At 43.7% G+C, this 16957-nt stretch overlaps 1 protein-coding gene across 3 annotated transcripts in view; it reads right to left on the bottom strand.

The window, feature by feature from the left end:
* TANGO2 (transport and golgi organization 2 homolog) overlaps positions 1-16957 on the bottom strand; it is a 143629-nt gene that overhangs the window by 13201 nt on the left and 113471 nt on the right. For all 3 annotated transcript variants that reach the window (XM_074206540.1, XM_074206541.1, XM_074206542.1), the window contains one exon: positions 5460-5530. In XM_074206540.1, coding sequence (XP_074062641.1) covers positions 5460-5530 — 71 coding nt within the window. The remainder of the gene's footprint in view (positions 1-5459; positions 5531-16957) is intronic.

Below are 16957 nucleotides of genomic sequence, written 5' to 3'. Positions count from 1 at the left end.
TATTAGTTTAGAGGCAGCTAGGTGGCGCAGTGGATAGAGCACCAGCCCTGGAATCAGGAGGACCTGAGTTCAAATCAGCCTCAGACACTTGATAATTACCTAGCTGTGTGGCTTTGGGCAAGCCACTTAACCACATTGCCTTTCAACTCCCCCCCCCCCCACAAAAAGAGGGCTGTCCCTGAAAAGAACAATAAAGGATTATTCTGAATATTAAAAAAAGCTATCACTTTAGTATCATAGTAGGTATTTAAAAAAAAGACTAGATGATGATGACAGCAATGACATAAGTTTCCCCAAAGTTGTACACACAGAAAGTGTTTGAGGTAGGATTTATACCCAGGACCCCTCATTCCAAGTCCAGGTTCTTTCCTGTGAACCAGAGAGCCTTCCAGGTTCTTGATGTCAGTGGCAGGGCAAGATACCGTCCCTCCAATTCTCTTGTTCTAAGATCCTGGGATGTTTCACAGATAGAGGCTGGGACTTGCTTTGGGGATTAAATGTGGCTTCCAACATATTTACTGAAAGGTGAAACCCCGACTTTTGTTGTTCAGTCAGTTCAGTTGTGTCTGACTCTTCGTGGCCTCATTTGAGGTTTTCTTGGCCAAGAATCTGGAGGGGTTTTGCCATTTCCTTCTTCAGTTCATTTTGAAGATGAGGAAATTGAGGTAAAAAGGGTTAAGTAAATCACATAGATGGGCACCATAGCTACTAAGAGTCTGAGGCTGGATTTGAACTCAGGAAGATGAGTCTTTTCTGACTCCAGGCCTGGTACCTCCATCCATTGAATGGTAACTTATATTAGCCTAGTGATTTCTTCCTCCACATTCAAAGAAAAGAATAATCTTTAAGAATCATTTACCTGTTGCCCACCAGGATTTTCCTTGGGTGCAGAGTTCTTAACAAAAATGTTAAGACCATGCATATTTCATGACCCATCTCTCTGAGATATTGCAGCCAACTCACAAAAATAAAACAACACTGTTTCTAAGATTTGGTTCTATTCAATCAATGCAATCGCAAATTATCATGGAGAGGTTTTCCAATTGCAGTATTTTATATTAAAATAACCATCTTGCACATTCCCTGAATCCCCCTTGGACTGCTCCTGGCTGTGTTAAATCTATATTTCTGTTAATGTATTTTCAGGAGAATAGGTTCTCAGGAAAAGAGTTGCCTTATGATTTGCAGTTCAAGTATAGATTTCATCGCTTTTCATTTCTTTCAAACAATTCCTTAGTGAATTTGTATTTTCTTATCATTAAATACAACTCGTATCCTAATACTGGGCAGGAGATTGTATTGTTTCTGACACTCATTTGATAAAGGTTATGTTTTCCAATGTTAAACATTAAATCATTTAGTTGTTTCTGTGATTTTTATCAATTACTGTTATTCCAGATTAAAAATGTAAAAAGACTCCAAACTCCAAAGGGCCATGGAAAAATAAAAAAGCAGATCACTTGTCACCAAGTCCAACATACATATGAGATATGGTATAAAAGATAACAAAGAAGGGTTGGTAGACCAGCTTTTGTGAGAATGACAGGCAACAATTCACTTCTGTAGTAGAGGCACCATTTATTCCACATGGGCAAGGCTAGTGTCAACCTTCCACCAAGGCTATAAATTCTTTGAAACTTCATTAGAGGCCTAAAATGGTCAATGGTCAGCACAGAAGGAGCCAGGTCTCCTCACACTTGATGGAAATTTACGTTCAAGAAACCTGAGCAGACACATTTCTCTAAGGGGATGAGAGGGGAGCTGCATCCCTAGGAACCAATGCTGCATTTTTGCTATCTTTCCTAAGCCATTATGGCTCAATAAACTTCCAAGGCTGGGTCTGAAACACTCAAATGGCTTGAGTCAGATCTTTGTCTTCTCTCTCATATCTTAGGATGCTGGCTAATGAGGGCTACATGCTGATGAATCAAAACATGGTTAATATTGGCTGTAGAGAAAGATAATTAGCAAATCCATAACTCATGCCTACATTTCCATGTACATTTTTAAAGTTAATCATTAAACAAAGCTTTGTGTCTTGAGTTACTGCCTTTAATAAGCAAAAGCATTGACTGCGTCTGGTTCCCCAGTGTAAAATGAGAGTCCTCTGAACTCGGCTCAGAGGCCATAGAAGTCAGAGCTGGAAGGCATATGAGAGAGCTGTGACAGAAAACTTTTTTCAGATGAATGGCTCTTGCTCTGCCACCCCCATCTTGTACATTGTACAGTTAATTTAAAAAACCCACGTGGAGGACTTTATTTATACCTAATAAATTTCATCTTATTCCATTTGGCCCAATATATATTGGCCTGGCAGGGTCTGCCTGAATTCTGACTCATTGGATTCACTACTAACTCTGGTCCCAGCTTTGTCTCATATTCAAATATGATCAGCATGACCCTAAGGCCTTTATCTAAGTGAATGATCACACTGTTAAGTGACACTGATCCCTGGGTTCTCCCCTGGAGACCTCTTTCTTTCTAGGCTGACAAACGTCTCTTCTTAGAGATCTAGACTGCACTGCCTCACAGAAACACCAAATTCAGGAATTAGAAAAGATTGCTGGGCACATCTAGTTCAACCTATCCCTGTACCAGAACTCCCTTGATGTCATCTCCTCAGAAGAGTCACTTATCTTGAGCTTGAAGATGTCTAATAACAAAGAAAGCAGCATCTACTCTAGGAAGAATTTTCTGTTTACTTTAAATTTGTATCTTGTCAAGTTCCATTCACTGCTCCTTGTTTGGAGGCCCAGCATCACTCTAATGACTCTTCCACAGGAAAGCAAAACCAGCTGGCATAACTGGCATGTGCCAGTGCCTGCAACATTCTGCAGCCATAGCTGTACATCTTGCCAAGAAAAAGGGAAAGTTCCCATGCTCTTTCAAGCAGTGGTGGGGTGATGCAGCAATCGTATTTTAACAATGAAAACTCCCATTGCTATGATTCTTTCAGGGTTGAAAAAGCTCCTTTTCAAATTAGAATTGAGCACAAAGCAGTACAAATGGATCCATTTTTACAGGTAAGGAAACTGAGGTCTAAGTGGTAAGATGACTGTCGTGGAGTCACACACCATGTCTTTGTACATGGTCTAGCTGCCCTTCCTCTCACATCCACTGGTTCTTTTACCACCTCGGGATATACTTTGTTGGTCCTTGGCACTTAGACTCACTGAAAACAACCAGTCTTTATGAAAAAGGGTAAAAACACCACTTGTACAAAAATATTCATAGCAGCCCTGTTTGTGGTGGCAAAGAATTGGAAATCAAGTAAATGTCCTTCAATTGGGGAATGGCTTAGCAAACTGTGGTATGTGTATGTCATGGAACACTATTGTTCTATTAGAAACCAGGAAGGATAGGAATTCAGGGAAGTCTGCAGGGATTTGCATGAACTGATGCTGAGCAAGATGAGCAGAACCAGAAAACCACTGTACACCCTAACAGCAACGTGGGGGTGATGAGCAACCTTGATGGACTTGTTTGTTCCATCAGGGCAACAATCAGGGACAATTTGAGGCTGTCTGTGATGGAGAATGCCATCTGTATCCAGAGAAAGAACTGTGGAGTTTGAACAAAGACTGAAGACTATTACTTTTAATTTAGGAAAAAAACCTGTTATCTTACTATGTAATTTTACTATCTCTTATGCTTTATATTTCTTCGTTAAGGATATGATTTCTCTCTCTCATCATATTCAGCTTAGATCAATCTATACCATGGAAACAATGTAAAGACTAACAGACTGCCTTCTGTGGGGGTGGGGGGGAGGGAAGCAAGATTAGGGGGAAAATTGTAAAACTCAAAATAAATATCTTTCTAAAAAAAATAAAATGTAAAATGTAAAAAATAAAACCCCAACCAGTCCTGCTTGCTCATTTCTTTGGCCCTTTCTTGGATGATCTCTCACCTAGAGGTACCCAGGAATCCCCAAGGGTTATGACCTCCTTAGAGGGTGCAGGAGAAAATTTAACTTGTTTGTCTGGTGTCAATGTAACCCTGACTGGAGTCCAACTTTGGATTCAGGGGATCATTTATGGGAGTAAGTTAGAGAAGGTTGAGTTCATTTTTACAGGCTAGGCTGGAACACTATTATTCCAATGATTCCATTTTATTTTGGCCAGTAAATTTATGTGGGGAAAGATTGAAGGCAAAAGGAGGAGGAAGAGATGGACAGAGACAAGGCTGAATTCAGACAAACTTGAAGAGACAAGGCAAAAGGGCCTGGCGTGCCATTGTCCATTGGATCACAAAGAGCTGGGTACAACTGAATGACTAAAATAACCATTAAATTAAAAAAAATTTTTGAATCACATGCCCCCAAAAGGATGTGGGGGAAGTCTAGAACCAGAGACTCCTAGAACAAGACAGGCTCCCAGTAGTAAGACCTAAGGCAACTCATCCATGATAAGAACCTTCCACCAAAACACTGACACTATTGGCATTTCTCTGACTTCAGGCCTAAACCTGCCCTCTGTGGGTTCAACACTCATCTTTTCTTCTCTGGGACAGAGCTTCACCCACCAGAAGACTGGCCCCCCATGCCTTCCCTTCTCTTGGCTCAACAGATTCTGCCCCCCCCAATGTGGCTCATCAAAGTCTCTCCATAATAGGACATGGGGTGCCCCAGAAGAGGTATGCTGAGAACAGTGTGGTGGGACTTGTCTCTGGGGTTAGAGGTCTTGGGAGGCTCCAGAGGCACAAGCCTCCTTGAGTGAGCAGGAGCAAAGAGAAGAGCTCAGGCTCTGGAGGAAAGGATGGCTCTTGGGTCTCTAAGGCTCTGTCATCACATCATTGTGACCCTTGATTCAGGTCATTCAGGCTTGGCCAGGCTGGGCAGCCTCATCTGGGACCTTACCCATGTTCACCACAGAGCCTCTACCCAAAGACCTTTGGGGCATGGGTGTCTCAGCCACCCATCTACTTTTCCAATCAGATGTTTATTTTTTAATAACATCTTTAAAAAGGGGTATCAACCGGTCAATCTTGAAGGACTGAATTTGTGACTGAATAATCAACTGGAAAAGGAATACCACCAACATGCTCCAAAATAAAAACAGGCAGAAAGAGTAAAATGTGCTAGAGACCATTTCTGAAGAGGCTTCCTCTAGGGCAATGTATGCAGGACAATGGAAGGTGACCCCAGTTTACATCCCAGGCCTGGTATTTACTGGTAGGCCACTCTACCCAATGAGCCTCGGTTTCTTCATCTGTAAAATGGGGATGACAATATTTGGTTATTCACAGGATTGTTTTTAGGAAAGCACCTTGCAAACCCCTACATAAATAACAATGGTTTTCATTACTAAAAATAAATTAACTGACAAGAGAAGACAATAATGAAACAGGAAGCGAAATGCATTTTTTCCTACCAAGTCACTGAACAGTCATTCCAGAAATAAAACAGGTGTGAAATTAAGCACAATATTCACAACATTCATTTTATGACTATAACTTACCTGGTGTTAATATGATAGGTTCTTGCTCACCTCGGTTTCCGTAGTAGCAAAATACATCACCCTTGATGGTGCTGAGAGAAAGGGAGGGAGGAGAGAAGAGGAAAGGATGGAAGGAAAGAGGAAGAAAAGAGGTCAGTCAAAATGGCAGCCTAGAGTTTCAATGACAAGCCAAAGGATTTCAGATTATTTTCAGAACCACTGAGGCCAGAGCAGTACCCCGATGTCACAGGGTATGGATGTTCTTCCAGCCATGCCATTAGTTTCAGGCTGGCACCAACTAGGCTCTTAAAAGCCACGGAAGAGGCAGCATGTTGGCTCCCGAAGTCACCGCTGGCCGACTTTTAGCCTGGCTTGGGCAGCGAACCATTTCTGTGGTCAAGATAGACTAGGATGCAATTACCCGAGACTGCTTGGCTAATTTTCTATTTCCTTGGCTTCAAAAGAATCATTTGTTAAGTAAAAATTGTGCCCTCTCCCCCAGCCCTTCATTTAATTTTCCAAGTTGTTAGAAGGCCGTTGGCTTGACTGGGGCGGGGGGTGGTGGTGATGTGGAGGATGGGGAATTTCTGCAAGGCTTTTTCTGATGCACTTTGTAGCAATAGGAAATTATGATTTAAAGGTATATTATGGAGAGGGAGAAGGGTCATTGGGTCAGCTACGTTAGGGACCTCTCTATGACTCTCATCCCAGGGTGCCGAGGAAGTGTCTAGACAATGGTGGCGGCAGCAGCATAGCCCTGGGGGGGAGGGGAGCTGCCTCAGGGGAATGCCCACAGACTGGGCATGGCCATGCCCAGTGAAATGGGGTCTTTCCTGAGGCAAAATGGAGTTCTTGAAAAGTGGCTTCATGTTGACAGCTACCACTGCCAGGCCAGTCTGACTGATCTGCTTTTTATTATTAAGAATGAAAGAATTGTGACCAGCCATTAGATGGCTCACTCTCAACATGTTTCAGCCTTTCTCCTAACAGGAAAGGGAATTCCTTAGATCACTGTGGGTTTGGACACAGCCATGAGAGCCATCCAGATGCCTTTTCCAAACAAATACACCTGCCCCAAAATTCTGCCTGCTGCCAATGGATCTTTGTCTTTACTTGCAACAGTTCAAATATCTCAATTCAAGTATCTAAACTTTAACAAATATTTATTCAACACTGGCTACAAAATTGGATTCTGCACCCTTCCTTCTTTCCTTCCTTCCTCTATAGCTAATCTTTCCAACATTTTCCCCTCTCATCCCCGCCTCACATCCCTGAGGTTCCACTAAGCTGCTTCATCACCTCTTTTACTGGACCTGGGGTGCCATCGCCCACCCCTGTGCCACTGCAGAAGTGACATATCTCCTTCCCCCACCTTTTAGCTCATCTCCTTCCCTTCTGCAGGAAGCCTCTCCTGACCCCAAGTTGCTTTGTGTTCTCCCCGTCCTCCAAACTTTTTGGCACATGTAGTATTCCTCCAGGAGGGTGCAAGCTCCTTGAGGGAAGGGAATGTTTTTTCCTTTTCTCTGGGTCCTTAGCACTTTGGTTAATGCCTTACACAAAAGTAGTTCCAAAACTACTTAAATTCACTCATTCATCCACCATTAAGGGGCTACTCTGTTACGTGTAAGGTGTGGTGTTAGGGTTTAGAGAAAACAGGGGACAGACCATGGTTTAGGCCCATGCTGTAAAACATCATCTACAATGTGTTATTCCATACATATGTATGTCTGTCTGTCTGTCTGTATGTATATGTGGTGGAGGGTAATGACCAGTGTAATAGGAGGCTGGCCTGGCTCTGGAGCAGGGATTGCCATTAGGAGTAAGGGATGAACTGACACAAGGGGTATTTTCTTTCTCATTCAATATTGTTGTTGTTACTCCAATTGGGCATTTTGTCATTAGCTGTTCAGCGTGGGCCGATCCAATCCTCCAAAGGCCTCCCAGGGCTGGTGTGAGTCTTGGGCTTTGCAGAGGGATGGAGTGATGGGAGTCAAAGTCATTCATTCCACACAAACACACAATGTCAAAGGGTGGCCTGTGCCCACTGGAGGGTGCCAGCTTTACCATTCTTGATCCCCAGGAGCTCCTGGCTGGGAGAAGGGCTGAGGCCTTTCAGTCAACACCTCCAAGGTCAGGGTCAGGGTAGGGGTGGCTCCTTACAAAGAAAAAAATGAACTAGAACACTTAATGTCTCTTCCACTTGCTCCCTAAATGTTGTTTACTACCAATTGAGTGATTTTAATTTATGCCCGAGTTCAAGGTACACTCACTAGGTAAGTAGTGATAGCAAAGGAAATCCTGGATTTGTGTGGCTGAGCACATTCATCTCAGTTGACTGCATAACATTTATGGATATGATAACTGTTTTTAAAATATATCAATTTATATATTCACTCCACAGTCAAAGACTGAAAGACATTTTGGCTATTCCCTTTAGCAAATTCGTTGACATTTCTGAGCTGAAAGGCCGCTTACTATGGGGGGGCGGGTTTCCTTAGGGTCTCCAGGTTCTGCCAGCAGTCTGAGCAGGGGCAAAAGACTTCTTGGGAGGCTGTAGAAGCTGACTGTGCACAGTCTGGGGGGAGCTTGGAGAGTTTCTCTGACTGGCAGGAGGGGGATGAAAACTGGCTCTGTCAATGGTGACAGAGAGAAAGCTCTCTGAGGGCAGGCCTTGCTTTGGCCTTTCTTTGTCTCAATAAATCCCTGAGTATGGAAGACGACACAGTAAGTGAGGGGCTGCTATCTGCTCTGATGGAGGGCATGCCCACATCAAAGGAATGCCAGAGCTCTTGAGGAGTCAGAGGAAGTGATAATTTAGCGGAGACTATCAATGCCCATCTCTTAGATCAGGGTGGCTGAGATGGGATTGGGAGGTGGGGAGACCTTAAAGGGACACAGGTATAGGAGTCTTGCTCCAGACACTCCTCTTGGTAACATCCTTCCTAAGATGAGGCAGTCGAGCTGACCACCCTCCCCTATTCTCAGAGTCTGACAAAGGTAGCGGACCAGCGCACTGATCCCCAGCCCCAGCACACTCTTCCCCAAGCCCAGTCCTCATCCTTCCTGCCCATTCAACCTAAGAGGACCCTCAGCTCTTTTTCTTTTTTTTTAAACTCAGAGCAGCATGGGTCATACATCAACTCAGGGAAGGCACAGAAACCAGTGCCTGGTCCAGTTGCCTAAACTTCTATCCAAGCTGACTTCTCAAATAGTGGCTACTGGACAGAAGGCAAGTGGGTTTGATGACTGACTTCACAAGGCTGTTTGGAAGCAAGGGCTTCAGAAACCTCTGAGCACTAGGGAGAAAGGGGACCAGGCCTGGGGCCCCACTGCTGAACCTTGTAGGGTTAAAATGGACCGGAAAGCAGAGATGCTCCAGAAGTCACAGGGATTTCTAGTACCATGCTGCCTTTCATCATTGCTTTTGACTCTTACCACAATCCTGTGAGGGAAGCGCCACGGATAGCAGCAGTCCTATGTTACAACAAAGAAAATGAGGCTCCAATTTCAGGGACTTGACCTTGGTCATACTACTAGTGTCAGGGGTGGGGGATCTGATGCCAAAACTACCTCTGAACTGCCAGGCTTGGCCACTGGCCCATGTGGCCGCCATCACTGCATCAGCCTCTAGCACCTTCTAGTCTCTTCCTTCCTCTCACCTCATTAGAAAAGAAACAGGCAACTGAGAAATAAAATCTTTGCAAAAAGCCTTTCTGACAAAGAGCTCATTTCCAAGATATATAAAGAACTGATGTGATTTGAATTTATAAGACTACCCTTCAAAGGAATCAAAGAAAGAAGGAAAAGACTCAGTTGGTCAAAAATATTTAGAGAAAGTCTTTCTGTGGTAGCCCCAAACTGGAAATTAAGGGGGTACCTCATTGGGGAATGGCTAACTCAACTATGAGTATGGCAAAATGGAATCCATTAGACCAAAAGAAATGATAAAATGGACAATTTCAGAGGAAGCTGGGAAGATCATTATGAATTAATGCCAAACAAAGGGAGAACGATTTATGCGGTGCAACAAAATTATAGAGAAAAACAAGTCAGACAGACTCTGTAACTCTGGTCAACACAGTGATAAATCAGGAGGCCAAAAGAATTTAGATGGAATACACCAGTCACATCCTGTTATGAGGGGGCGTCCCAAACAGCTTCCATCTTTAGGCATGGCTAATGTAGGAGTTTGCTTTACTGGCAGCTATATGGTGAGGGATTTGTTTTTCAGATTTAAAAAAAAATGTGCTTAATGGGTGGGGGTGGTCAGGACAGGTTAATAAATCAAAGTAATAAACCATTATAAAAAAAAAAGACTTTGAAGACTATGTCAAGTACAAAGCTCTATCACAAAAGGCCCTTGGGAAGAAGAGTTAGACGAAGTCCCGTTTCACTTCCCATGTGGAGCTTCTGTGTATCATTATACATGGGTGAAATGAGGTCAAATAATTTTCAAAAGCTCAACTTAATAGGTCCCAAAATCCTTTGAAATAAATAGTAGAAATAAAACAGTAGAAAAGGAATGGGCTTCTAATTCAGAGGAGAGTCCAGGGCATGCTCCTCTAGCCAGCTAGACAGCTTGCTAGGCTCTGGTCTCTTCAGCTTGCCTTGCTTTGCCTTTGCCTGGAATCCCCTCACTCTTCTCTGCCTTTTGATTTCAACTTAGTTCGATTCAAATGCTGCATCCTTTTCCTTAAAAAATCTCCCCCCGCCCCGGAATCTTGAGCTGGAGGGGTCTTTAGAAGCCATCCATCTAGTTCAATCCATATCTGAACAAAAATTCCTACTGCAGGTCATCATTCTGTATTGGTCTGAAGACCACCAGGGAAGGGGGAGCCCACTACCACCTTTGGCAGCCCAGCTCCCTTTGGGAGAGCTCTGAGAGTTATCAAGCTAACCATAGCCCTTTGGGGTTTTTTTGTACAGTTACCCCCCACCTACCCCTTGCCCTTATCATATAATATTATAATCAGCTTTCTTTCTATCTTCACTTCCTATTAAATGATAAATTCCATGAAGGCAGGGAAAGTAACTTCTCCAAACTCTGTATCGTACCCAGCTCCTAATATAATATTCATTCAATATATGATTGTAATTTGACCAACTGTATTTTCTGATAAATTCTTTTTTTTCCTCTTTCCACATTTATTTATTGGGATGACTTTAATCTCTTTTTCTTAGTTCATGCCCCCATCTAAGAAGAGATCCCATTCAACACAAGCCCATTACTTAAGTTTTCCTAATGCGCTTTGTATAAAGAGACAGGATAGCAAAATGTCTGATAAATTCTTAAGTTTTTGTAAAACTCCATATTTTCTAGATTATAGAGATAGCACAGCATTAGTAGGAAATTAAACCGAACCTTTAAAATCAGCACTTCGTTATAATCTCTTCTATAAATGAGCAAATGTAATGATTTAACAGTGACTTAACCAGACTTTTTTCTGACAACCACATTTCCCTGAAACTCATTTCTTTAAAATTAAAGCATAACTTAAAATCACTCTTTTTCTCAATGGGTTAAGTGACTTGCCCAAGGTCATATAGCTAGGTAATTATTATGTGTCTGAGGCTGGATTTGAACTGAGGTCCTCCTCTCATTTACTTTTGTCATCTTCATGATGACCACAAGGACTAGAACATTCCCTAGTGCTAGAGCCACTCCCCATCCAAGAAATCATCTGATTCATTTATGCAGGAGAGTTCATGCTTCTGGCTTTCAGAATGGAAGCCCCTGGAGAACAGGAATAGTTTCAGCTCTGCTTCTGGATCCCTTGCACAAGCTAGGTATATAACAATGCTCACTGATTAATTGAACCAATTGAAAAACCCTCTAAGTATTACTATACTCATACTATAGCTCCGAGGTCCCTTAAGAGAGTTTGGCCTAAGGATTCACACAATACCAAGTAAATACTAAGATAATCAATGACCACTGTTCTAGACTCTGCCACATTAACCTGATCCATCAGGGTATGCATCCTTGACAGACAGAGATGAAGGGGAAGCCAGGCCCAGAACTAAGGAGGAGAAGACTTTTCTGGATTTGAATTCAGAACCCAGTTTTCCTCTCTCCTCTCCTTTTTGTTCTTTCTTCCTTTGCTTTCTTCCCTCACTCCCTCCCTCCAACAAAAGTGGTGCCACATTTTTTTGGCACCATTATTCCTCAGGTGATACTATCTTATTGTATGCAATAAATAAACCATGCAATAAATAAAAAAACCCAATTTCTCAATGAATCAAACTTATAGTCCATATGATCAGCAATGAAACATCATGGAGAAATTGTAATCTATTGGGCAAAGCATCTGCATCAGTGAGATCTCAGACCCACTGAAGGATTGGTAACATTGCATATTTTTTTTTTTTGGATTTTTGCTAGGCAGTGGGGTTAAGTGGCTTACCCAAGGCCACACAGCTAGGTAATTATTAAGTGTCTGAGACTGGATTTGAACCCAGGTACTCCTGACTCCAGGGCTAGTGCTTTATGCACTGTGCCACCTAGCCACCCCGAACATTGTATATTAGGAAAATAAAACTCAGGTGAGGAAATCTAGAAAACAGAAAGGAATCATGTAGAGTAAAGGGCAACTGGTGACCATTAATGGAGGCAGAATTAGACTAGGGATTGTCAACAGAATGTACCTTGGGCCACTTCGACATAAGGAAGAATTTTAAGAAAAAGATCACAAGTCTGAAATGGAGGCATGAGGTGGTAGTGATTACTGACTTCAGTTCATGAACATCAGCGGGAGATTTCTCTCGACCCCAAGCAGAACAGCTAATATTTTCCTTGCCTAGGTGAACAATTCCATCCTTTAAAAGGTGAAGGAAGCAAAGAAGTTCTCTCTTGCTCACTAAAGAAGAAATGATGGGAATTTTTGGGAAAAGGGACGAGTCCATTTTAGATTTTGTGTTAGAGAAGACGAAGAAAGCCAGGCACGGCCAGAGAAGCACTCCAGATAACCGACCAGACTTCCAAGAAGATCCTGTAGTCTAAAATTCTAAAGGGAAAATTAACCCAGAAAGGAAATTGTGAGGACACAAAGAAAAATAATTATGAGGAAGAAAAGGGAGACAGCATCCAAAAAAGACAAATGAGATTATACAGATAAATAATGACCAAACTTAAGAGTTTAAATAAACTTGCATAGGAGATGGAAGCAAGAAGAATTCCGGATTGGATCTGATAAGATGAAAGTCAATAAGGATACACAAAGTCTTATAGTCAGATTTAGAAAAATCAATCTCACATGTACACGATGGGGGAAGTACAGTAAATAGTTTGAAGAAAAGACCTGAAAGTTTTCGAGCACTAAGGCTCCCTGTGAGTCAACAAGGACTGTTACTTATATTATATATTATATATAACTTATACATATGTTACTTATATTTATAAGGCAGCCAAGAAAGTCAATATGATCTTAGGGTGATTTAACAAAGGGAGAATGTTCAGGAATAAGGAGAGGATAGTCCCACAGTCCTCTGTTCTGGTCAGATCATATCTGGAATGTTCAGTTCAGGGTGAACATTTTTTTAAAAATTATTTTTCCCACTATACATAGAAATAATTTTTGACATTCGTTTTTGCAAAGTTTTCTCCCTCCCACCCTTTCCTTCCCCCACCGAAGGACAGCGAGTTATCTGGTATAAGTTACAATGTACACACAAATCATGTTACATATATATCCATATTGGTCATGCTGTGAAAGCAGCATCAGAACAAAAATGGGGGACATATTTTAGGAAGGATCTTGGTAAACTGGAAAGTATCCAAAGGAAAATAACTGGCCTATTGTACATTTGTTCAAAAAGCACTATTTTCTCTGTAGTCAAGTAATAGAATCAAACTACCCCTTAAGCAAAATTATTTCTCCAAAAGTTGCCATAAAACATGCCAACATCCTTGTTTTCTCTAGTTTGTCTCTCTAAACTGGGGACCTTTGCCTCTCTTGTCAGGCTTCACAGATCACCCAAAGAGAGCTGAGGCCCAAGTGATGGAGCAAGGATGGATGGAACAATTTTGCCACTAAGTGATGGGAGTGTCACCGCCGACATCAAGAGCTGCTGCAGAAACTCTGACGGCCAAGAAATCGGAGGGAGCCAGGAGCTCAGGCCTTGATTGATCTCCTTCCTCTCTGCACCACAGCTATCTTCAATGAGACAGATGCAGCAATAAAACAAAAATGGAAAAAAACAACCCTAACCCATTGCTCATCCCAGGATTCTTCTCTGGTTATTTATTTAGACAAAATGTATACATGATAGCAGTTATTCCTTCCAACAGAATGCCAGGGAGATAAGATCACAACTTCTTTTTTTTTCCCCATATAAAGCCTTGAATTTCACCATGGGTATAAGGGCATCCTCTATGCAAGTGAAACCAGTCAAGAGCTGAAATTCACAGCCGAACCATGCTTGGTGCTGGGTCCTTCTGAGGCTTCACTGAGGGGTTCTAAATCACAGAGGGGGGGCTGTCATTGGGTTTGGAATCAGGACTTGAGTTCAAATCCTAACTTTGGCTGACCTTGGGCAAGTCACTTAACCTACTGGCTTCTTGGTTGTCTGTAAACCCAGAGGGCTGTTCTAGGTGATCTCTACTGTCTCCCCAAGTTCTGAATTCTGGGGGATAGCATGGTGAGGTATAGACAGAACTGGACTTGGAATTGGGGGCCTGGGGGTGTAGCCTTGGGCATCAACACAAGCTCATGATGGTCCCTTCAAGCTTTGCTCCTGGGACACTCCTCTGTTTGCCAGGGTGGCAGCGGTCCTAACTTTCTCAGGAGAAGGCCGTGCTCCCAGCCTTAGCCCAGTGGTGCTCAGTGGCATCCTCTTGGGCTCTGGGCTCCCATGCCTAGATTCAGTCAACACTTGGATAAAGCCCCTCCTGGGGGTGAGGCCTGGCCTTGTGCTCAGCACAGGGGACAAGCAGGTACTAGACAGGCCCTGGTCTTGAGGAACTGCCAGTCAGAGGGGGGACAACATGCAAACATTGAGGAACAAACTGGGCCTCATGTGCCCCCCACAAAAAGTGGTGCTGTGTCTAGCTGGCTTCTGTCCTCACTGACATGATGTCTCCCCACGTCTTTCTTGGCACGGTACTGGACACACCATAGGTACTTTGTGAGCTCTCAATGACTCGACTTTCAGAGGTTCTTTCCTCATTCACCCACCTAATGAAGATCAGAGGAGGTTAGAATGTCGTCATCCTCAGCTGCTGGCATTCAGATGGTCTGCCTCCTGTCCAGCTGTGACTGGGTGAAGGCCTGTCATATGGAAGACAGACTGGACGTGGTCACCTAGGCCCGAGGAGCGGGGGCAGGGCTACTTGAGGCTGACTTCAGGGCACTTCCTACTCCAGTGGGATGGGCAGTCATAGTCCAGGGAAGATGACCAATCGACAGGGATGTGGGAGGACATGGTGGCCTCTGGGGCCCCTGCCACATCTGGCTCATCTCCTGATGTCCTGCCATCATCCTACACTGGGCTGGGCTGCTTGTCTCAGATGTTCTCTGAGCCTCCTTCTTAGGAACCTAAAAAATAGGACACCATGGGCCCTCGCTGAGTGCTAGTTGTGTTAATAAATGACACTTGTGGCCACCCCGGGCCTTCGAATAAATTGTGGTCAGTAGGTGCAGTCAGAAGAGGTGTTCATTTTGCTGGTGGCAGAAATGGAAACCCCCAGGAGTCTTAGGAGAAAAACACTAGAAGAGGACAAGTCTTAAAAGCCAACTTTAAACTGAAGGTCCCTGTAGTCAGCTGCCTGCTGAGTGACGAGACAAGTATGTTGACATCTGCCACTTGCTTGGGGGCTTGGTCGAAAGGATGATGGGGGCTCCAAGCTGCAAGGCATCTTGATGCTCCCAGGTGGATACTATTGGTGGTCCACACCTTGGAAAGAAGGTAGCTCCTGCCTTCCAGAGAATCATCATTTTACTGGGTCAAGGCAGGCTTTGATCTGATCTCATGTGGGTGCTTGGCTTGTCACTCTGGGAAAAACCAAAGAGTAACACATCTTCTGCCGTATTGGATGGGTGAGAAGACCATGACCAGAGTGGGGACCTTTGGAATGAAGCCTCAGTCTTACTCTTGCAGAAGTCTCAGTGTGTCTGCCCTCAACCCCTCCAAGGCTCCTTACTGACTTACTCAGAATGAGATTTAACCTCAGGCATAAAAGTTTGGCACCACCTTTCTAGTCTCACCAACTCTGTGCTCTCTGCCAAATTTAACTAGTATCCCCTTTGTACATTTTCTGTCCTTTTCTACAATTTTCCCTTCACTCACACTTTCCTCAGGGCCTAGAATACTGCCCCTCCCACCTCTTCTTCACTTCTTGAATTCTTTTTTGTTTTTGTTTTCTGCAAGGCAATGGGGTTAAATGACTCATCCAAGGTCACACAGCCAGGTAATTATTATTGAGTGTCTGAGGCTGGATTTGAACTCAAGTCCTCCTGACTCCTAGGCCAATGGTCTAGCTGTGTGACCTTGGGAAAGTCACTTAACCCCACTGCCTTGCCAAAAAAAGAAAAAAGAAAAGACAGAACTGAAGAGGTCTGCCCACATCCGGGGATGCAGGATACAGGAGTGATTGAGAATCCCAAGAGAATCCTAGGCTTTTAAGTATGAGGATTAGGAGAGGTCCAGGTAAAGTGCCAGGAGAAGTCTGAGGAGGGAGGGTCCCTTTCTCCTGGGAAGGGAGCAATGAAAGTTTCATTGGATTAAAAAAGGGTGAGGAGGAATGGCCCAAGGAAATACTGAAGTGAAAATAGGAGACAAAGGATAGTCCAGTTCAGCCAAAGACCAGGCTGGAACACAGGCTTCAGAATGAATGGATGGCATGGTCAGAAGGGGTATAAGGAAGACAGAAAGGAGACTGGTTAGGGGACAACTGGAAATCACTGAGATGAGAGCTGAGGCAAGGATGATGGCAGTGGGAGTGAAGGGTCCACATGAATGACATTGCAAGGATAGAGTTGGCCACATCTGGGGACACCAGATACATGGGCAACAGAGAGTCCCAGGAGAACTCTATGAACTTGGGCACCCTGGAGCAGTAACGGAAGTGGGGCAGTGTAGGGTTGAGGGGAAGAGAAGGGGTTCGAGGAGGACAGGGCACTTCAGACATGGTAGCTGGACCAGGGGGAGGTCAGGATTTGAGATATAGGAGTCACAAGTCTCAGAGCTAAGGAGAACAAGAGAGCTCCAGGGACACCCTGGTTATTGTGTTGAGCAGGCACATCATGGGCAGATTCATTGCCAGGGAGCCTGAGACAGATGGGGTAGTTAGGGAAGAGAAACACTGACTATAAAGAAAAATAAATCCTTTCTAACTCTACTGGCTTTTCTCACAACTTCCATTACAAAATTAAAGATGCAGAGGCAGCTAGGTGGCGCAGTGGATAAAGCACCAGCCCTGGAGTCAGGAGTACCAGGGTTCAAATCCGTCTCAGACACTTAATAATTACCTAGCTGTGTGGCCTTGGGCAAGTCACTTAACCCCATTTGCCTTACAAAAACCT

This window comes from Macrotis lagotis, chromosome X, assembly GCF_037893015.1.
Source record: "Macrotis lagotis isolate mMagLag1 chromosome X, bilby.v1.9.chrom.fasta, whole genome shotgun sequence".
Lineage (NCBI taxonomy): Eukaryota > Metazoa > Chordata > Mammalia > Peramelemorphia > Peramelidae > Macrotis > Macrotis lagotis.
This window is presented reverse-complemented; position numbering and strand designations above follow the sequence as displayed.